A 22,522-nucleotide genomic window follows, 5' to 3' on the forward strand; every position below is an offset into this window, starting at 1 on the left:
CTGGAGCCTATCCCAGCCAACTATGGGCAGCATTTGCTATACAAGTGTGGCCTGTACATGATAATAGAGCGGACAATATATTTTGGAATATACTTAAAGCAAAAATACATGCAGAAAATTATAATATAAGTATAATCCGCTTATTAAACATGTCCAATAAATTATACAATAAATGTTTTGCTTGCAGCACATGTCTAGCCACTCCACACCCTACTAAGGTCGATGGACCATGGTTCAAATCACGCGTGGACATCACTACTAAGTACATTCATCCGTGCTAAGAAATCCAATATAAACTGGTTCCTGTACAGCAAAACCAGTTCTGCTGGATGTTTTTTTTTGGCAACTGGTCTTGGTGATACAGAAATGAACATATGCTGGATTTCTCAGCAGGCATTTCCGAAGAGCCAACCGCAACGAAACCCAGCGGCGTGACGTGTTTTCGGGGATGCACGTTCGCCACCGCCGCCGCAGTGGTGGTCGTGGCCCGGGCACTGAACGAACCGTTACTCGGCTATTTCGTGGTCAAAGCAGGCTGCAACACGACTGTTGGCGTGGAAATGGACGCTGTTCATCTTGGCAACGTAAACAGCAACGCGGGGGTAAAATGGCGTGGCGTGGGGATGCAAAGTGAAGCGTTGGCTTTACCTCGCCTTGACCCGAAAACGACGAACCCGGGTGTGGTTAGGCAGTAGCGGCTACATCCACGGAGACGACCCGCAGCGACGAGGAGCTCATTCTCGTCGTGGCCTGCTCGGAGAGCGAAAAGGGAGGGCGAAAGGCTTCCGAATATGTTTCTCCTTCTCCGGGCTGTCACCTCAGCATCTCTTGTGTCGGTCGATGCGGACCCGTGACGCGAGGTGACGTGAGAGACGGAACTTCCTACGTGCGCGCCCCCGAGGCTTCAAACCTTCGCAACAAGACGGTCGGGAACGCGCGTGAGAGCGAAAGAAGCGCGTTCGCGCTTCAACCAATCACGCGCAACGTCCCCATAACGACTCCTGGGTGTATTTTTCTAACGAAAAAGCAACATTTGATGACAATTATATGATGACAATAGTAAAAAGACACAAACGACATGAAGTTGCGATGACGACAATGGTTTGGTATACGCCAAAAATGGCGATTTTAACAAGATTTATGTTTGTTTGGTTTTTTTTTTAACAAAATGACCCACTCTCGCAAACATAAATGACAATTCAACATAGCAAAAAGGTCGACACATCTCCAGCTAGGAGAATTGGATCACACAGCCCTAAAATTAGTCGCCTATATATGTCAAAAATAAATGTTTCATCAATCCCTAACTGTTTATCTATGACTCAAATTAAAAGTAGCAAAGTGAGACCTCATCTTTCTACTACTTCATCTTTGCTCAAGTGATGACAACGTCATTCCTTCCAGCCTGGTCCGTGCTTTTTGTATTACAGCATATATAAAAACTAGATGACTGACTGCAACTGTGAGCCAACGGGGACACTTGGGGGCCATTTTACGTCGGAGCCGTTAGCTAATTGCGAATTTATTTGAGGGGAAAAACAACTACAATTGCTCAAATAGATATATTTTTTAAAATAATGTAATCCATCATTCATTTCCCGTACTGCGTATCTTCATAAAGGTTGCGGGGGTGCTGGAGCTAAACCAAGCAAAATGTGGAGAGTAGGCGGGGGAGCCCTTGAATTGGTTGCACAAGATCAGAACCCACCAGAGGACTGGACCCTTGATCCCAGAACTGTGAGACGAACATGCTAACCACTGGGTCACCGCGCCCCTTTGGAGAAAATCATTCCCTTTAAGTCCGTTGAACGTCGTCTGATACAAGATGGCCTGTGATCAGTAACGCCAGCGACTCGCATCTTAAGGCATCTAGCGATAAATATATGTAATATCTATGGGGGGTGGCTGACTGGCAGCTAACCGTAGAAGCTAACTCCAGTTCGCCTCATCCGGTTGTGACAGCAGGCACTCCGGGCCAGCTGGCGAATGAGCCCGGTGACTTGAAGCGTCTCCTGCGGAGAGGGAGAGGATGGTGGCCCAACGAGCAGTCGCTCAGCCAGCCACTATGTGGTAATTCTCTTGACATCTGCGTGTGTTAGTGTAGTTTAGTGGTGGGTGACAAGACGATCGCCAGAGGTTTTGGTGAGCGGGGCGGACGGAGGCGACAGCTTGCCCCCTCCCCACTCTTTAGCCTCGGCTGGAGGATGCTGAAGCTGTTCGGCGTCCTGGTTCTCGTCGGACTGGCTCTGGCGTGCCTCACCTCTTGGGTGCTGGACAGCTACGACACGGCTTGGCACCCCAAACGGAGCGTTCGGAATAGAGACGACAGCGATCGGGGAACGTCTCTCCTGTTTCCCGGGGACCAGTACAATAATATATTCTGGTTTGTACAGGTGGGATTTTTCAATTATACAACGTATATATATAGTATGTGAGTGTGTGTATATCTATCTATTTGTTTGCGTTTTATATTGGCATGGCGTATTACCTCTCATTTTGCTCTCGTCTTTACAAAGCCTAGTTACATATTTTAATAAAAATAAATAAATAAGTGTAAAAAAAAAAAAAGTGTTTCTGCATGGTTGCCATTGGCGGTCCTAGCCGTCCAATTTATTTCTCCTGGCAAGGTTGGTAGCGAAATGGGACTGTCAGTGGTATGCAATGAGTTAACAGTAAATATATCTTCTTATTTCTTTGATTTAAAGATATCTTAATACAAAATAAGATTGGAATTATTGACTTAGGTAATTTATTTAAAATGATGTTGTTTTTTTGTTTAAAAAATCCATTTAAAATGAAAGGATTTTAAAAAAATGATATTTATTATAAATGCTATTTTATTTATCTATCAACATTAAAGTGTCATTCCCCATCAATGGCAATGAATGAATTAAGTCAGGCAATGTCCTATCAAGCTATCTATTCCCCTGCTTTCAAAAATATATTCTATATGCTGTATTTATGCCTTTTGAAATGTGCACACCCGGAAAAAATCACTATGGTTTATTTTTAAACTCAAAGGTGAATTTCATCCTAACTGTTCTTCAGGTGTCCGACATCCACATCAGCCGCTTCCGCGACCCGAAACGGATCCCCGACTTTGAAAAGTTCTGCACCGACACCATCGACGTGATTAAGCCGTCGCTGGTGCTTGCGACAGGTATTCAAAATAATACAAAACTGAAAAAAAATGAACCCATGGGAGTCAACTTACGTTCCTCCAGGGGACCTGACCGACGCCAAGACGGAAAGCAAGGTGGGTTCCCTCCAGCACGAGGTGGAATGGCAGGCCTACCACAACATCCTCAAGAGGTCCGGCGTGATGGAGCGCACGCGGTGGATCGACATTCGTGGAAATCACGGTAGTCCATCGCCTTCAATATGGAATGAGTGATGATTTTGAAATCAAAATGGGAATTTCAAATTAGAATGGTGAACTCATCAGATAATCAGTCTCACTTACATAATTACCTTCAACATTGTAGCTGAACCATGTGAGTAGACTGGATGGGTGATATGTCAAAAAGTGGAATCCCTAAAGAAGAATCACATATATAAAAGCGTAGAATTTACATTACTAGTCACCTAACGATTACCCGACAGTCAATTTTGGATGGTGCTTTTGCTGACTCATTTGAATAACCCCTGACCCTCTCAAAATAAGGAGATGAAAAAACGGACAATAACTTAAATTACTTACGTTACATTGGTAGCCTGAAGACAGGAAGTGGTGGAGTTCCTCCTTTTTTCCTTATGGTCCAGCAGAACGAGAAGCTCTTGAAAGTGAAACCAGATCTCCAAACGCAAATGAGGAAGTGACATGCTGTCCTTTTATCCTGATTGATATGTTGTAATGTGAGCTTGTCCGATTTGATGGAATAAAAGGTTTCACCAAAGACAAGCTTTTTCCCCGACAGCGACCTCTTCAATTTTGATCCAATCCTCTTGAGGCAAATCTGTGACAACTGCCGTTCGATTGCAGTTTTCTTCTTGTTGTTTACATCTCTTCTCCATCCCCTATTAAACACATAGTATGTGTGTGAGGAGCAAACTTATGAAGAAAAACAAAGTAAAATGTGAGGTTGCCTGTTAGTTATTTTGAACATTGTGGAAAATATGAAAAGGAAATAGGAAAAATACAAACTCTGTAGGGTTTGATTGACCCATTCAAGCTTCCACTTCTTGCTTCTATTGAATTCCTTTACCAATTCATTGCCATTGACTGCGATAGACATCAAATCCACTTTAACTAGGATATCTTGCGGTGAATGATCGTCAACTGACATCCAATCCATCTTGACAGGGAGGGCCTGGCAACAATTTATCAGTCAAAATAGATTGAATGGCTATCGCTGTCAATGAGCCATTGAGCTAAAAAGACCTGGGTATGTCACTTAGAAGAATCCAAAATAAATCTGTTCATTTTTAAGATGCGCATTTTTGGTGTGTATTAACATTTTGTGAATATCTTTTTTCAGATGCCTTTAACATCATGTCGCTGGACAGCGTTAACAACTATTACCGGTGTGTATTAGCGTCTTTTCACGCAAAAGTAGAACAACACTATTTTTGGAGTCTGGCGTCTCTTTTCGAAACATGGTGAGCATGTCAAATATCATGTGGGCTTCTGCGTGCATTCCAGGAAATACTCAGCCAATCAGAAGATGGGCTCCTTCCATTATGTGCACACCACGGCGTTTGGAAATTACTCCTTCGTGTGCGCCGACGCCACACTGACGCCAGGACCCAAGAGACCGTACAATTTTTTCGGGATTCTCAATCAGGTGGGCAGCAGCACAACAACAAATATAGCAATTTATCAATAGTTATTTTTAGTTACATTTTTTTAAACGAACATTTATCTACGCACGTTAGCTTTATTATTAAGGGGTTAATTTTAAAGATAAATCAGTTGAGATTACATATCATACGATACATTGAATGTTGAGGGCAATAGGCGTCCCATAGAGGCAGCGATCATTCGATCGATTATTGGGTTCCCCGCAATTAGTCATTTAGCCTTTTTACAATTTAAATCCAACTATATATGGCTTATTTGCTTACAGGCGGGTTAAATGACAAAAATGTGGCATGCTCGAGTGATGTTGTACAATCGAAAATGTAAACAACAACAAAATTGTTGTTGTTGTGCAGACTCAGATGGACATGCTGGACGCGTTCAGAGTAGAGAGTCTCAAAAGCAACCAGTCGATCTGGTTCGGCCACTATACCACCTCCACCATTGTGTCGCCATCGCCGGGGGTGCGGGAGATTATGAGGTGAGCGCACATTCCGTGACCATAATCTTTCCAGTTTCACTCATTTGCTTTGGTTGCCTGTGCGCTAAAGGTCAGCCGTTGCCTACCTGTGTGGTCACTTGCATACGCTGGGTGGCCTCATGCCCATCCTGCACAGCCGGCACCCCCGTGGCACCCTTGAACTGGAGCTGGGTGACTGGATGGACAACCGCAGGTGAGTACGCACCCCTCTCATGGATAATTACCTTCAAAATATTTGATAGTGAATATTAAATAGAGTCGCCATACCCCCATGCAGGTACAGGGTTCTGGCCTTTGACCACGATTTGCTGAGTTTCTCCGACCTGAGGTTCGAAAAGTGGCCGGCGGTGCTCATCACCAATCCCAAGGACGCGCAGTACCTGCATCCTGGCGTGGAATCTTTGGCCCGCATACGGGGGTCCACGCACATCAGGTAGAGTCTGCTGAGATTTGGTGTGCGCTTACCTCAGACAACTCTAATATAATGCCTTCTCTTTTGATAGGATCCTGGCTTTTTCGGACGCGGCCATCACGACGGTGGATGTCACTGTTGACGGTGAGGTCTTAGGCCGATGCCGCACAGCTGGAGGACCCTTGTATGTGATACCCTGGGACCCGTCGCGATACCTCATCGGGCTGCACGTCATCAGAGTTCTGGTGGAGGTCAGTCAACATAGTAGACAATGAGAGTTAAAAAAATAGTTGCAAATGTTAGAAAAATATTCAATTCTATAAACAAAAATGGTTGATGGGGGGCTTGGAAAATTTGATAAAAAAGATTCAACAGTAAAAGAAAATAATAGAAACAAGTGTGAGACATAAATACTCGGAACCTTCTCAAATCCTATGAAAAGGTTAAAAAAAATTGAAAAATCTACTTTGGATAATAAAAAAACTGAAGGAATAAAATGTTAAAATTGAAAATGTTAGCCAAAAATGTAAATGAGAAATACATTTAAAATGCTCATACTTGGGGTACTCCACAAAATGAGATTTTACATTTAAAAAAAATTATAAATGAGGGGGACATATTAAATGAGGGGGACATATTAAATGAAGGGGTTATATTAAATGAAGGGGTTAAATGTATATACATATATACAGAAAACCACATATAAAAGTTAAAATATGAATTGGCAAACTATCCAAATGTAGCATTGATTCACTTCTTTGTTTTTTAAATTTTTCCCTTGAGCCAGGATTCGTTGGGCCGGCAGAGCACACGTGAGCAGCACTTCACGTTGGACGAGAACGCCGTGACCCCGAGCTTCGGCTTCGCGCAGTCCTTCATCCTTCTGACGGATCATTACGTGGTGGGCCGGGCTGCCTTTGCCTTCACCGCGCTGCTCAACGTGGGCTTGCTGCTGTCCTTCAGGTTCATGCGGCACGGCCCCGTCACCCGAGGTGAGATAACCCCGCCCCCACCAGCTCGGTCATACGTGCTCAGCACACGGGCTTGAACGAATGTACGCCATCAGGAGGGTGGTCCTCGCAAGCTTGCCTGTCGCTGCGGTTGCTCAGTAAGGTGGACTCCTTTTTCTACTCCCTGCTGCTCTTCAACATGTGCACAGCCCTGGGTGAGTCAACGATCTTGCAAATTTTGAAGATATCCATTTGGATATTTGTTGACTATTGCGGTCTTGATTTGAGCCATCGTACTTGGGAGTTGTTTTCATTATTTTGAAAGATATTGTGACATCTAGTGGCTGGTACAGCATGCCCCAATACATAGAAGTCGCAAACATCGCTAGTGGCGCTGAAATGTGTGTGGTCTGTCAATGCCAGGATTCCCAATTCAAATAGTTTATCGCTGTCAAAAACAAAGTTAAATAATTAAATTTTAAACATATTTTGCTAACTAAAAGTACTGTAAGTGGATTACGAGTCAAGCCAAGGAAAACTAAACTAAAATACTGGTGTTTTTGCATGGTCCGACAGGCCCTTGGTTCATCGGCGAGCTGATTGACGGCCACAGAGGTGCCTGTTTTGCCTTCGGCGTGTTTATCGACGGCCACTTCCTGGAGGGGAGCCTCACTTACGTGGTGGGCGTGACTCAGGTGAGCTGGGATTCAGACCGTTCCATTCAACTGGAGCACGTAGTAGGGAGCACAAAGCTCTTTCTTTTTTTTCTCCACCTACTAATTCCCCTCCATGCACGCAGCTGCTGTTCTTCAACATGCCGCTGACTTTGTACCTGTGCTGGAGCCTCCAGCAACGCTGCCGCGGCAACACCTTGCGCTCGTTGCTGCTGCGCCCGGGTTGCCGCTGGCGGTGCCTGGCGGTGCATCTGCTCATGCTGCTACTTCTGGCCTGGCAGGCGCACTCTTGCTACTTCCTGCTGGAGACGTACGGCATTTTGGCCTTCCTGCTGTCGCCGGTGCGTATGTGGGCGCTGGGACTGGGCATGATACTGATCTACCGTGCCTGGAACTGCCCCGTGCCATCCTGGAGCTCGGTGGCGGGCGGCCGCGGCCATGGCAAGATCTCACCTTCGTCCTGACAGTAAATGTCTGCGTTCACCTCCGTATCATTCACTGCATTATGCATGTTTCCAACTGCAAAGCACCAGTGAGCACATTTCTGGCGGGAGGTCCTTTTGTTGGAAAAGTAACTTGTAGTTGAAGAAAATACGTTTTGCAATTGGAGCAAAGGTCACTTGAAGATAAATGGGAGAAAGAAATGTGTAGTTCTGGCAAAATTAACATAATTTGTACTTGGGGGACTGTCACAACTAAATGAATTAATGAGGAAGGTTTTTGAATAATCCAAGAAGCTCTTCTGATTGCTCCAAAAGGCCAACAAGAACTAAAAGTGCAACATTTGATTCAATACTTTCTTGTACTTAATGAACAAGTGCAAAAATTCTATCAAAATAGTACGTTTTGTTTCCTGCAGTAACAAGGTAATTCTACTGCACCACAAAGTATTGTATTTTCTACAACTACAAGTTACTTTTGCTACTAATCCAATTGCGATGACCACATGTAACTTTTGCACTAAGTTTACCTCTCCGACAACAATTACAATATTTTTGGCTGGTACAAAGTCAAGTTACTTAGCATCCAATTTAGCTTCATGTTTTTGGACCGCAGTAGTTCTCAAACTACGGTCGTTTGGACCCTCGCGTGTGTCTGAGCCGTAGCTAGGTGCTCTGCAAAATTCGAGTGGTGCCTTGAGAGAGGAGTTTAATTCATTCCCTGACCTTTCTCGTTTAGTTCTCTCTGTTTTAATGAAGTTTGAGCATAATTCTGAACTGGAAGTTTGTTTACTACCCTGTCTAAAGTTTGGGCTCACGAGTCAAACAAAACAATCGTCCCAACAATGACTTAGAAATCTGAAAAAAAATCTTTGTTAGGTCACTCTTATCTCAAGGCACCATGACAACTTCAACTGCCAGTAATTGCATACCAAAAGAAAAATAATAGACAGTTGACTCAATTATTAGTTGCACCACAGGTAAGCATTTTGAGGAGGTCAGTAATCACATGGCCCTCCAAAAAATACGAGAACCCCTGCCGACGAGCCACACACGAGTTTTTGTGATTTGTTTACTTGTGCACTTTGGTTGTCTAAGTGTTGCCTTCTTTTCACCACTGCCAAATGACACCAAATTATAAATGCATCCACCTCGCGAGAGCAACAAAATCGACCGAATACATAAGACTGAAAATGTTGCAACTGTTTCAAACCTTTGTACTTTTAAAACACTAAATCAGCGAGGACCACGATAGTGAAATATTGATTTTGTTTCGCTGTTGAGCTCATAATTGTGAAAACATTTTCGTCACAAGACTCAAAATTCGGAGTTTGGTGAAAAACTGCGAGCTGAATCAAAGACTGTTTTCAGTCAACATTTTAAGTTCTCATTGTTTGTGCCAAAAAAATGTCATACATTAATAGCACCAATTTTTTAATGGTTTAGTTGACTAAATGTGTACACATATGTGCATTGTTTACAAAAAAAATGTACATAGGTTTACATTTTGGAATGTTCTTAAAAATAAGTACACTACTTAATTATTTTAGAACAAATTGTATTCAATGGTATGAAAATGCTAAGGTTATTTGTCATATGTGCCCTTATTTGGTGATATTTAAAAATTACATTAAATACTTTAGGTCCAATAAAACATAAATTGGCTCCAGTTAATTACAGAACTTTCAATTTTACCAAATTGCACATGGAGTTTGTTAAAGGATAGAAATTGTGTTCAATATTGTATCATTGGAGATACTTTGTTACGGAAAAAAATGTACGTGACAATCCCAGAAATCTAATTTTTTTCGAAATAATTATCCTCTCCTTAATGACTAAATTATCTCTAATTATTTTTTTTTTTAAACGGGTAAGGTAGCTTTGTCAAAGACTTAATTCTCTTCAAAAGTTTGCAAAAAGCTAACACCAAAATGACGCAAGACCAAAATTTGGTATTTGCAAAAGCACATTCAAATTGAAAAGATAAAACATTACGTATACTGTAAACACTAATGAGAATATTTATTTGATTGTTGCATTATATTTTCCTGTCCATGTGGTCTATTTGTTTAAAAACTGTTAGCATTAACAGATATACACAATTGTTGTTTTTCCCTGGCATTCAGAAAAGACCCATCCCCTTACGTTTTGCTATTATTTAAACATTAAAACTGTTTGGATACTCAGGAACATGAGTCATTAGACACAATCAAAACACAGGTAGTGTTTCAAGCTCCGCCCCCACCCCAACAAAGATCTGAAAAATACACTGAAAGGGAAGGAAAATCAATGCGTGGTGGCTTTGAGTAGGGAGAATATGAATGTTAATACTATAGCTGTGAAATGAAACTCCATGCCAGTTTTTTTTCTTAATTTATGATGATAATATGTGTTTTCACTGGGTCTGAATAAAAATACAAAGCTTGATTTCATTAAAAAAAAAAATATATATATATATATATTTTATGATTAGTTTGATTCTCATCGGGACCCCCATTTTACGGCATCCTGTACTGGCTAAAAGGCTTGATTTTTGTCTTTTTTTGTCCACATGTATCCTGAAGGAGTTTAAAAAACCACTGAAATGACAATTGAAGTAAATGCAATGCGAGAAGATCTGATTGGATAAATGCAGGTCTACCTAATGATGAGTATTGAGACATAATTCTGCAAACTTGCACTTCCTGTATTTTATGATCCCATTGATAAGCATGTGTGTGAGTGTCAAATGAAGAATTGATCTGCGCCCACCGATGACATCATTATTATGCGGCGTATGTGCGATGTACTGTATCCTAAACGTCGCACAATCGCAAAATGAACGAGGAGGGTGTAAATAATGAAAAAGGGAGCAACCACTTTTTTTATGAATGGGTTATAGTGCTGTGAATTAAAAATGTTCAATCAATGCAGTTGAGGTGTCACAAAGTGTTGTTTATTTCGGAGTCAGTTGGAGATCTTGACGATTTGTTTCCCCAGGTTTCCCCCTTTCATCATTGAGCAGAAGGCAACTGCGGAAAAGGCTAAATTAATATGTGATTAATTAAATTTTGGTGCCACCGACGACAGTAAGGTGTCCAATCGCTACCAAAATGGATTGCAGCCAATGAGTTAGAATTGGAAGATCTTGAATATGTCAATCAATCCCCAGATGAAACTACTTAGTATAACATTTTTTCATTTAATCACCCTCCCAATTCCAATGGAGTGAATGTTGATCTCTGTCAATGGCAGCCAATATATAATACAATAATAAGAATTTACAAGTCATCACAAATGAGTGAAAAAGCATACCTCCCATATTTTCGATGCCGTTTTCAATTGTTTCTAGCACCTGAAATAAAAAAAACGAGTCTGGGAGATGTTTTAAAACATGGTAACTATATTTGAAATGTACCAATTTGTGTTTTTCCTAAAAAATAATTTGCTTTAAAAAGGTTAAGCCATTATAGCAGATAAAAAAACCTAGCAATTGTTTTTTCTCTTTAAACAAAAATAAGTCCCCGTTTTGGGTGTAAATTCACATTGGGAAGTTGATTGGAATCCCACTCACCTTGATTTGCCCAGATGTGACCAAGCCGCCAAGCTCACAGAGGGCATTTTGGGCTTGGCTCATATAGTCGAGCACCAAAAACCTTTCTCTGGTGATGTTTTTTCTTCGCAGGTTATCCTGCGTTTCCTGGCTGAGGGGCGGCGGGTAAGGGACGTCTTTGTTGTACTGCGAGATTTGACCGCACAAGATCACATGACCGCCCTCGTTCATCTTAAGGGGAGTGAGACAAGGGACAGTGGTTCAGTCAGTTCCCACAGAAGTACTTTTGTGTTTACTTTTTCAGCAAAAAACATGAGCATCACTTAGTAAGCTTGGTCGTACCTGCGCAATGACAGTGTCGCTGACTTCTCCACCCACGTTGTCAAAGTAGATGTCGATGCCATCGGGGCAGTTCTCCCGCAGGCCAGCGGCAACGTCCTGTCGCCGGTAATCAATAGCCCCGGAAAAACCCAACGATTCCACCAATGTCTTGCACTTGTCTTCAGAACCGCAAATTCCGACGACTCTGGAGAAGACAGCCAATGTTACTTTGTGCAATCTATGAACTTGAATATCTATCTATCTATCTATGAATCTATGAACATTGTCATCTAACATTGAAGACAATTTATGGCATCAAGAAATTTGCCTCGTTTCTTTTCTTTTTTAAGGTCAATATAAAAACTGATGCTAGATTTTTTTAAAAAAAGGCAAATGTTTTCTATAAATATTGACTTTCCAAAAAATTCAAATGAATCGATCTTCCTAAATTGTCTTAAATCATGAATCATAAATATTGGAACATGCCATGTTTAATATATTGAAGACTATTTACATTCGGAATGACCTTGACACTGAAACTATGCTCATTTTATAAACAATGAAAACAAATGAAATTTGTAATTATCAAAAAAAATGTCTTTAATTTTATTACCAAAAACATGTTAGCATTACTCTTAATGTAAAAAGAATGATTTATTTCTTCAATAACTGGAGTATAATGTTTGATAAAGACCTGGAGCAACCGTCCAACCGGCCAATCTGTCCGGCCAGAGAACCGCAAGCCCCAGCTGCACCGCTGACCACCAACGTCTGATTGGCTCCTTTGGTCACATGACCCTTTTCTCGCATCCCCAGTAGCGCCGTGAGGCCCGTCATGCCCACCGCGCCCAGGAAGTAGGAAACGTGGCCATCCACCAACTCAGGATTCACCTGGATTTGGGAAAAGATTTCAGAATTTAGAGAATACACAGTAAATTTGTTTTTTGTAAATATCGGAAACTTGAAAGTAATATTGATTTGGGATGTGCCCGATCAGTTTTTTTTTTAACTGTGTTATTCATTTTTATTCTTAGGTATTATCTCTAATCTATTTGGATTGGGAGGTTTGGCAGCGAATGTCTCAATCCAAACAGATTGGCTGTTTATCATCACCAATGGCTGTGAATAAATATAAAGTAATAATCCATAATTTCAACCTTCTGTAAAATGCCTCCTTTCACAACAACGTGGCTCTGCCAGGGCCAGGTGAAGGAGGTGACCACATCCCCCTCTTGAAAGGCATCGTGACGGCTGGATTGGACCACACCGACTCCGCCACCGTCCGCGCTTTCCGACAGCTTCCACGGGGTCAGGTAATCCGAGCCAGTCTCTTCATTCATCCTGCATCTCTGCATTTGACATTACAATAAAACGATTATATCACGATTGCCGATATTCCCTGTCAGTTGAGATGTGACATGCACTCCAGAACCAAACTACACGTTGCAATATTACTGCTTTGCAATGTATAAATGCATAATTACAAGTGCAAAACATGAAATCGTATGTTGTGCTGCAGGTTAACACGCTCTGAGTGTGTCCAATAATACCATGTATGGATCAACAGAGAGGTACAGAGTCTTAACCAGAACTTCCTCCTCTCCCAATTCAGGGCCAAGCGTTGTCTCCTCCAGACGGAAGTTTCCAGGATCTGGCACCCCATTTGACCCTTGACAAACGTTAACGAAGAAAAATCAGTCCGAAACGAAAAAGCGAAATTTCTGTGAATAAAAGTGTAAAGTTAAACGAACCTGGTCTAGAGTTGAGGACGGCTTTCTTCACTAGCATCCTGGATGACAACTAGTGCAAAGTGCACAACGAGATATTAATATGCTGCCAATATCCGGTTTCGCCGGCCTTCACAAATAGTGTTTTAATAGGCGTTACACATTTGTAGCAAACAAAAAGTGTTATAACCGCAAGGAGGGTCGCATAAAAGCAATTTCTGTGCCCTTTTTGGTGAGTTATTATGCGTTTGTGGTTTTCAAAATACGACGTACACCCTCTGATGGTGACAACTATCTTGCAATTATTTAATCTTTGCATGCAAGCGTCGTCCCGAGCCCAACAAGTACTAACGGATAAGAGTGCTGCATTAGCATATCAAAAAGGTTGCTGAGTATCGATATTTGTTGGACGTCGATCATTTCACCTGACCGACATGAATTAATTTACATCCATACACCACGTATGTGTGCATTTAATAATTACCAAGATGGTGCAATGAGTGACTTTTATCACTTCAAGGGTCGCATCGCAGTGATCATATGAACGATGGAAAGATGGCTCAATAACTATACCGGAGAAGTGAGTGATGCCTTGCGGAAGACTTTGACACAAATCTCAGTTTTGCTACTTTAGGACGACGCAGAGTGTTGCTAAAATGGTGAAGAAGAAGCCAACTATATTAAGTGTGAGTACTGCTACTTTTGTGTTTTTGAGTGTTTAGGTGAGTTGCGTCCTGACGGCGAGAAGAAAAGCGAAAGCCTTAAGTGGCCTGCCCAAATAACTTTTGTGCGCAGGCGCACTGACACACTAACACAAAAACATGACTTGTGAAGGAATTTGTCACGACAAATTACAGTTGTGCAACTTTGCCCGCCGTGTAATTAAAAATCCTATGTTTATGGTGTACATAGTTTTGTATCTTAATATATTATTTATTTTGTTTGATATTTGTATGCTTCATCAGTGGCTAACTGCTAGCGTCGACTGACCGGCCCAAATATGGCCCAAGCGTCAATTTTACGCGCATGCGCGATGACATAAATACGCACTAAAAATGTTGAAGTTCAAGTTGATTCGCTCAACAAATTGCTAGGTATGTGTATCATACTGGGAAATGTATTTACATATTTAAGAATCCTCACACTTCATTATTCGTCATTTGATTGCAGATGTGATGAATTCGGTGGTTGTTTTACATCATTTGACTGCAACTGACATCCAATGCATTTGAAATAGGAGGGGCATAGATTGCCGTCAATGGCAGGCGCAGGCAATGTGGAAACAAGTTGGAGTATATATTAAGAAACCCACGCACATTTATATCAAAATTCACTGCAATGGAGTAACAGCTCTAAAATGTACTATTGTTATTTTACCAATATTGTCTATTCATTTAAAAAAACATGTTCAAACAACTTTTGCCACGTTTTTAGAAGTTTTAAAGAAAGTTACCTTGCAAAAATGTAGATGGATAAATTTTATGGATGAATGCAAAACCCTCTGTACCAATATCTATCCTAATAAACCTGTCTATTGCTTTCAAATATCCCTAGGGTGGTATTATAAAGCGAAAATGAAAGTATATCGACTCCATTCCATATAGTTTGGTCCTGTATATATGTGTGTTGGAATTTCCCGTAAGGCCTTTGTGAGCTCGCATGCCCGGTAAATGGCTCGTCACACCGGAAATGCCCTAATAAGGGCACCGGAAAAAAATAGGCGGGGCTTGCATGGTTGTTGTCACGAGACAAGCAGCTAGTCAACAAGACAGCAATAGAAATGGCTTTATTTTGTTAACATGGTCCCGATTCGTGCAACCAATCGAATACGCAATCGTGTGCAATAGCTACAATAGCATGTCAGGTTAGCCTTCATTGTTGTTGTTTAGCTACCACCGGATCGGAACTCCGCCTCTTGGAAGTGCAGAGAGGGGTGCGGGTGGGGGGTCGTGTGAGGTCAGCAGCCGCCTAGCGTGAGTCAACCTCGGGCAATGCAACGCAGCAGTCCTCGTATGCGCGGTTCTGCACGGTGAGGACGTGCCGGCTGTCCGCGTCGAACATCCACAGACTGAGCTTTTGGAAAAGAACGTAAGTACGATGAGTTGCTTGGTCTCTCCTTTACATGTGAGCGCGGTGTCCATCTTGTTGTCTTGGAAGTTGTGCACATGTCACATGTGCCTTGTTGACAATCTCCTTGTTGTGGTGGGCTGCAGGCGTTCGGAACGAGATAATCCCCTCTCCACCCTGTTTTTTTTGCTGTTGTTAGCACAATAGCGCAGGGTCTGGGGGTTTGAGGGGGTCCCGCCTGCGTGCATGGTCTGTGCAACATACCCGTGCAAAGTCATGCTTTCTGTTCAAGGAATAGGACGGTTGTGTTGTTTATTTTCGGATCGTATCTGTTAAGTTGAAACGTTGGGACAAGTGGTCAGAATATTTCCGTCACACTTCTGGGGTTGTGGGTGCGAATCTGTGCCTTCTGTATGGAGTTTTGCATCTTCCTGTCACAGTCCCAAAACCTGCATTTTAAGGATTCGGGCTTGTCTGGATGTGTCCTGCAATTAGCAGGCATGAAAATAGCATTTTCTGTTGGGTTTAAATCTGGGGATTGACTTGACAAGTTCAACATCTTCCACTTCTTTTCCCTGAGGATCTTCTAACCGATCAATCCTAATCGTCCAATCCATTTTGACATTCCCAGTAAAAAAAAATCGATCCATCCATCACCTGAAACATGGCCCTTTACTGCAGGATATAAAATGACTTGAGTGGTGCAGAAGACCTACGAAGTTCCTACGTATGAATTGGGTTTGTCATATGTGCCCTGCGAGTGATAAGCAACCAATCTATTGTTCACCCAAAGGCACCTGCGAACATCTCTTCCAGTTACCCAAGAAGAACGAGTGCATTAGAAAATGGATGGATATTTGGCACGCTTGTGCAAGGTTGTCCGCCCCCCCACCTCCTCCACTTTTGCTTTCCTCTCCACCTTCGGTTGAAGATTTTGCTGCTAAAAGCCTTTGATGTGTGCAAGATTGCAACATTGCTCTTTGCGTGCACAGAACGGAGGCTGCGTTGACACTGCACGCCTCGAGTGGCACATTTCGGATGTGGCTCTCATGAGTCATGGCAACTAGAGATGGAAAGACAATTTCATATTGCCTTGATCCAGATTGACTTGATAAAATGGTTTTTGAAAGATGCTTGTTCAGTTTAATCAAATACTTGAGATGTTTCATTGACAGGAAAAATACATACTGGATTTAGGCCTGGGGATTGTGTTGACTAGTCTATGTAAGAAGAGATTTCTTGAACTTCATCAACCCTTTGATGACCTAGCCGCCAACCCTACCAGTCAAAATAGATTGGACACCAATCAGAGTGAATGAGTTGGTTGTTACGGCAGTTGTTTCACACCAGTAGAAAGGCAAATCATTTCAGTACAGCCTCGGCGAAGGTTCCGCGGGAATCGGAACATCACGAGGTATCTCGCTGAGTACGGAGGGAGTACGAGCTCGCTTTCGGCCCCTTGAGCGAGCGTGCAGGATCTCGACAGCTGCAGCCCATCTATTTTAAGGAGCTCCTCGTCGGGGTAAGGGTGACAATTGCCAGGCACATCCTAGATTTGTGAGAGGGTGGCCCTTTTTTTGCTAAGTCCACAGTGGCCACGACAACATTTGTAATATGTTGTGCAATACATTTTTAAAGTAGGGATGCCACAATGATTATTTTGCTAGTCGATTAATCGCCACTCATTTAGCAATTAGACTGGCTCTTTGATAAATGGCATGTTATTTGCAGTTATATTACTGTAGTCTTTACATTTGAGCTAAAATGTGGATTGGAATAAAAACTGCTCTGATTAAAGTTGGATTGTGAATGCATCATTTTCCAAATCAAAAGCAGATTGCAAATATATATAATGAAAAATAAATGAATGCAAATTTAAAACATGAATGATATTTTTTTTTAAATTCAGTTTGTAATTTTAAAATGTACATAAAACAATATACAGTGCAAAGCAAATTAATGAAATAAGAATATTTAATTTTTCAAATTGTTTTTATTTATAATATATAAGCTACTAAACATGTAAGGAACTAAAAAAAGAGGATATTGACAATTCTTAAGTCAATATTGTCTCTATATGATATATGATTGTTTAACTGTTCATTAGTCAATTAATCATGGCAGGCCGTATGTGAAGTTGCTGTTTTATTGTTTTTGTGTTAAATTGAACAAATACTGAGACATGTTTTCTTTTGTGCATTGCCACAATTTCCCTTTTTGCCACCACTGGCAGACTTTTGTGGTACAGATGGTGTTTTAGTCATCATTATGATCTTTTTTTTTTCTTGCCACAAATGTTGACAAGTTGGCACCATTGCCAAAGTCTGCTCAGAAACCTGGACACCAAAACCTTTTTCATATTCAAGACAGATATTGTCATGGTGATATGGAATCATTGCAGGCTGTCAAGTCCTTTGCCGGGCGGACCATTGGACGTTTTGGGCTTCATTCAGTAGTTTTTCATAACTCCCACTTGCTCACTTTCATCTGGCCTTCCTTTGTGGGTGTCAGTGGTTTAAAGGCCACGAGCCCCACCACGCACCCCCTTCCTCTAATGAGTCACTCAGTGCTTTAAGAGCCGTTTTCTCTCATCTGTAGTATTTACGCGAGGTAAAATGAGATAACAGCACAACAAAACAAAAACAACATAGGTATCCATCAGGGGCAAGAAGTTAATCCCCTAATTTAAAACTATGACGCATGTATTTTTATGTGTTTACTAAATGGAAAATTTAGAGAATGGGTATTGGTAAATACTTTTCATATCAATTGTAGTAATCCGTAAATAGTGGTATAACTATAGTAATGCAACTTTATTTTGGTAACAATATTTTGTTAGCTGTTTTTTATGTTCTCTCTGACTCATGGTTTAATGAGATATAATCATTGTAATAGTGTCTGCCCATGATTTGAACATGGGATACATTACAGTCACAATCAACGTACGTAGTTGTTTTGTAGCAGTGCTACTTGTTCTGAAAACAAGATGGTATTATTGAAACCTGATAGTTTTGGTGAAATGCCAACACTTTTCCCCAGTAGTGAGCATGTCTGTCTCACAGCTCTGAGATGTTGAAATTTTAACTTGGATCCTCCCTTGAGCCTATCTTTGAAGAGGCGACATTTCCAGAAAGTTCTCATCAACCCTCAAAATCCCCAGCTTCCAATAACATAAGGTTGAACTCGGTCCGGATTGTACCGTGTGGTGTCATGTGACTAATGACTCACACCCCCACCCATTCTCTTCCATATTCGCATACCCGACAATACCTTTCAGCTGAGGTTCTTTTGTTTGTCTATTGAGAAAGTAAATGCTGAGTTTTTGCACGGCCGAGGCAGTAGTGGGAGTGAGTGAGACTGTTCTGTCAGGAGAACACCTTTAGGCACAGTTTAACAAGTATTTCAGAAGAAAAAATAATAGAGCAGTGTCATTTGATCGTTGCTGAAGCCTGAAAATGTCAGATAACTGACTCCCAATCCTAAAAAAAACATGTACAAGGGTGTCAGACTGGGTTGTACCAGTTCAATTCAGCATTTGGCAAGTAAATGTCATGCCTTGGAAAATGGTTTAGAAATCTCCCCAAAATGGCTGCCTCAACTCAAAAGTCTACAACTTCTCCAAAATACATTTACATTGACCTAGATACACGTGTGGCAAATTGGTTGAGGGGGAAAAAAGGAAATTATTAAATGGTAACAATAGTTTTCTCTTTTGCAGATGGTCACCCACAAATGAGGGAAACCAAACTACGGACTTGGAAGTGGAAGCCATGTCAATGTTGGTGTAGTAAGACTCTTATTCAGACTTGTTTAGGGGAAAGAACAATTAGCGTAACTGAACGTGTTTTCCCAAAACCGGCCTTTACATGCTCGCCATGAGCGTACCAGCCCAGCAGAAACCTAGCGCAAAACGAACGGGCAAGCGCATCACATTTTTCACCGAGCCCACTGAAGCCATGAAGGAAACAATGCAGCATCCCGAAGGTTCCTACTATATTGAACCCACGAAAACAGATACGGTGACCAGCGTGACGTCCAATCCGGAGGGCCATCGCGTGTACCTCAACTCGGTCATCTTTAGTCCTGACAAGGGTGAACAGAATAGGAGTCACTATCAGCAGACGGTGCCGATGAAGTGGGCCCAGCAGGAGTCCGATCAGCAGCAGCAGAGGACCACCGCCTGGACCACTGCAGCTAACTGGGGACAAAACTTTGCCAACTACTTGACCGACTCCAGGAACCAGACAACGTTTGTGAAACCCACACAAGCCACTGGAGATAAGGCTGTAGACAAGCAGTTGGCAGGGCCTGACGACCCAGTCGAGGACGTATACCCAGGTAATGTTAAGGCAAGGGGCCTAGAGTGGGAACATCAGAAGCATCAGTCCCAAGCCTTTCAGGACACCCTGAAACCTGGCGGGCTGAACCCCCAATCAAACAATACGTCGCAACCAGCGGGGAGCTCGGTCTTGCAGCCGTTTCAGTTGGCCTTTGGGCAGCCCCGGCAGCATCTGCCCGTCTTCTACCAAAGCTTCCAAGGGAACGCCAGGTTGCCCAACCCACCCAACTACTCTGTGCGAGCCAAACCTCCACAGCAGAACCTCATCCAGCAACAACTTCAACAGCAGCAGCAGATCATTCTCCAGCAGCAGCAGCTTCAAATGCAACATCAGCAGTTGCAATCACAAAGCCAGCATGTGCTCGACTACTACCCCCCCAACGCCCACTCCCACCCACAGCTCGTACACTCCCAGGAGCCCTCGTTGGCGGCTGCTCCCCCCCAAATCCAGGAACCACTCATCCAGGACATCACTCCGGAACCCGAATTGTTAGAACCGCCTCTGCTGCCAGATTGCTTGTCTCAGGCGCAGAATCTCCGCAGCTCGCGGCGCCTCTCGAAAGAAGGCGGCGCGCCTTCAGACGACATCCCCTTCCCCGGCGACTCGGCGATGCAGATCCCTCTTAATGGGACGCGCGTCGAGGACGCCGACATCCAAGCTACCTCGACGGGCGTCATCCAGAGCACGTCGCAGCGAAAGCGCAGGGTGTCTCAGGAGGTCAACTTAGAAACTCTTGCACAAAAGGCCTCCGAGATGGAGACCCTGCCGTCTCAGGGCGCCAAGGTACGTGTCCTGGTTAGTCCTCAAGCACATATTCCTGATGGACATATGAACTGTAAAATATCTCAAAGTTTCTAACGGCATCCAAAAAGTCTACGTGTCTCAGTTCAGGTCACTTCGAATAGGCCAAAATTGTGTTGAAATTGACCTCTGAGTGCCACGTTTGAAATAAGTGAACTGGGATCGGAAGCCATCCCGGCCTGTTACATGCAGAGTCACGCGCAGTGATTGTGCAACAAGTTGCTAAACAACAGTGAGTCAGTGATACTCGGCGTGTCCTACATTGGCTTGCTGACATCTCGTACAAACCGTGTGTTTGGTTACATGGCAGCACCGCCCCCACCCCAATCCTTCAAAGTAGAGGAACTTCAGCTTGGCCTCACTTTCCCCCACCCCCATTTGGCCACAACACACAAAAAACACACTCACACTCTGATTTCAGCAACACTCAGCAAAATATCTCTCCACTGAACTCCACACTTGTGTAGTTTTGGGGGGTTTTCCACCAGCGCTCGACTTTCACGTTACATTTTGAAACACTGGTGGCTTCCATTTTATACTTGACTGATGGAGAGGTGCAGGACCTCCAAATATTTTTCCTCAGAAACGTAAAGTAAAATATCCACAACAGCAACTATAGTAAAATGCTTCCCTGTTAAAAAAATCTGCAAGTGACTTTAAAATACGGGCAGACCATATTTTTGACAAAAATCCTCCAAAACAGTGGCAAAAAGGCTCAGTATTATAAGTAGATCCTAATTAGTCTTTCTCATTTGCCTTTGCCACTAAAATAGTGCAGTCAGTAGAATTTTTTGACATGGTCACTCTTTCTTAGGACCTTCAACAAGACAATTCAGACATGACTTTGATATTGTCTCCCCCTATGGTTACTCCTACTTGACTTATTTCTGAATCCTGACATTCCCTCTCTCCTGTTTACCAGGAGGCACACAGACCTTGGGTTCCCCCCCAGCCGGGTGTTTTTAGCACCAAGCCACCGCGCGACGACGGGCTGCTCCCGCTCGTCATCCCCGTGTCGGTACCGGTGCGCCGCATGGACCTGGCACCGTGTCCCGACAACGTGCCACCAGTGTCCAACTTCCCCCCTCCGTTGCCGCACAGAACTTCCAACCCGCTGGACAGCGCAGAGCGCAAGCCATCGGTCATTGTCGCTCGACGGCGCTCGCTGAGGAACTCGCTAACGGAAGGCTTGGAACAGGTAAGAAAGTTTCTCAACTTTGTTTCCCCCTGTTTCAGCTTGAATTCTGTCCACGAGGAGTTCTGGAGTTCTGATCTTAACGGCCACTTTAGAAATGCATTGTTTTCATCTTTGGTTTGCCAAGAACAATTGACAAGAAATTGCCATTGAGGACATAACTTGCATTACTATAAAGCTTCTGAAATCTAGAGTCAGAGATAGAAAATCTTCTCCCCAAATGACATTTTTTGCAACACTGGCAAAGGAGTAATACACTACAATAACTTTCAAACTTCAGCTGGCAAATCCTGTATGCTAACATCTGTCCAAATGATAGCTTAAAAAGTTGAAAAAACAAACTTGCAGAGTGACCTTTGGACCACACTGTACAAATAACTCCAAGACAAAGGCTGAAAATGAATCATGAAGTGGGGAAAAAGTGCTTTAATCAATCACTTCTCTTGTGACTTCTGCTAACATTTGACATTCACAATAGAAAGAAACTGACAAGGGATTATCCTTAGGAAAAAAAGCCTTAGCACTGCATCGGGTCACGCATGTACGTCATCTTGATAAATGCATACGAATGTTATCTGTCCTTTCACCAAGTATTCATGATAGCATCCAGCATTGCACAACAGAAACAGCATCCCAACGCTGTCATGTGGCTACAGTAGATCCACTGTATTCCATCACATTCCCCCTCTGTGTAAATTCCAGCAATTATGCCAAAAGGGCCTTAAAACCCCCCAACACACACATACAGACATTCCCATCCCCCCACGATATGCCTGTCCCCCTT

The 22,522-nt window shown here is 42.7% G+C and overlaps 4 protein-coding genes across 14 annotated transcripts in view; 2 read left to right on the plus strand and 2 right to left on the minus strand.

Moving 5' to 3' along the window:
* ttbk2a (tau tubulin kinase 2a) overlaps window positions 1–3,535 on the minus strand; it is an 18,549-nt gene extending 15,014 nt beyond the window's left edge. The window contains exons 1-2 of one of the 3 annotated variants that reach the window (XM_077621219.1): window positions 3,472–3,535; window positions 3,215–3,374 (exon numbers count right to left, since the gene is read on the minus strand). The gene's annotated coding sequence lies outside the window, so the exon portion shown is untranslated. Of the gene's footprint in view, window positions 1–648; window positions 929–3,214; window positions 3,375–3,471 lie in introns of those variants that run through there. The other 2 variants (XM_077621218.1, XM_077621220.1) reach the window with 2 other exon arrangements.
* On the plus strand, window positions 1,892–10,667 carry tmem62 (transmembrane protein 62). Its single transcript, XM_077621224.1, has 13 exons — window positions 1,892–2,393; window positions 3,049–3,160; window positions 3,225–3,362; window positions 4,479–4,524; window positions 4,643–4,784; window positions 5,155–5,279; window positions 5,350–5,472; window positions 5,557–5,712; window positions 5,783–5,942; window positions 6,479–6,683; window positions 6,758–6,856; window positions 7,218–7,336; window positions 7,441–10,667. Exons 1-13 carry the CDS (start codon window positions 2,205–2,207, stop codon window positions 7,777–7,779), a joined length of 1,953 nt encoding a protein of 650 aa, XP_077477350.1. The 5' UTR covers window positions 1,892–2,204; the 3' UTR covers window positions 7,780–10,667.
* Window positions 3,705–22,522, minus strand: part of ptgr2 (prostaglandin reductase 2) — a 23,743-nt gene continuing 4,925 nt past the window's right edge. Inside the window, exons 3-13 of one of the 7 annotated variants that reach the window (XR_013305247.1) lie at window positions 13,360–13,408; window positions 13,159–13,277; window positions 12,766–12,957; window positions 12,303–12,499; window positions 11,630–11,813; window positions 11,309–11,518; window positions 11,050–11,089; window positions 5,603–5,933; window positions 5,366–5,503; window positions 3,922–4,017; window positions 3,705–3,836 (exon numbers count right to left, since the gene is read on the minus strand). Coding sequence is in view for 5 of the 7 variants with exons in the window: in XM_077621227.1 (XP_077477353.1) it covers window positions 10,702–10,766; window positions 11,050–11,089; window positions 11,309–11,518; window positions 11,630–11,813; window positions 12,303–12,499; window positions 12,766–12,957; window positions 13,159–13,277; window positions 13,360–13,396 (1,044 nt within the window). In the remaining 2 variants the exon portion in view is untranslated. Of the gene's footprint in view, window positions 4,018–5,365; window positions 5,504–5,582; window positions 5,934–10,668; window positions 10,767–11,049; window positions 11,090–11,308; window positions 11,519–11,629; window positions 11,814–12,302; window positions 12,500–12,765; window positions 12,958–13,158; window positions 13,278–13,359; window positions 13,409–13,819; window positions 14,086–14,788; window positions 14,927–22,522 lie in introns of those variants that run through there. The other 6 variants (XR_013305246.1, XM_077621227.1, XM_077621228.1 and 3 more) reach the window with 6 other exon arrangements.
* The window catches only part of mideasb (mitotic deacetylase associated SANT domain protein b), a 16,154-nt gene continuing 7,300 nt past the window's right edge, over window positions 13,669–22,522 (plus strand). For 2 of the 3 annotated variants that reach the window (XM_077621221.1, XM_077621223.1), the window contains exons 1-3: window positions 15,075–15,423; window positions 19,121–20,525; window positions 21,466–21,741. In XM_077621221.1, coding sequence (XP_077477347.1) covers window positions 19,269–20,525; window positions 21,466–21,741 — 1,533 coding nt within the window. In that variant the 5' untranslated portion in view covers window positions 15,075–15,423; window positions 19,121–19,268. Of the gene's footprint in view, window positions 14,022–15,074; window positions 15,424–19,120; window positions 20,526–21,465; window positions 21,742–22,522 lie in introns of those variants that run through there. The other variant, XM_077621222.1, reaches the window with a different exon arrangement.

This window comes from Stigmatopora argus, chromosome 15, assembly GCF_051989625.1.
Source record: "Stigmatopora argus isolate UIUO_Sarg chromosome 15, RoL_Sarg_1.0, whole genome shotgun sequence".
Classification (NCBI taxonomy): domain Eukaryota; kingdom Metazoa; phylum Chordata; class Actinopteri; order Syngnathiformes; family Syngnathidae; genus Stigmatopora; species Stigmatopora argus.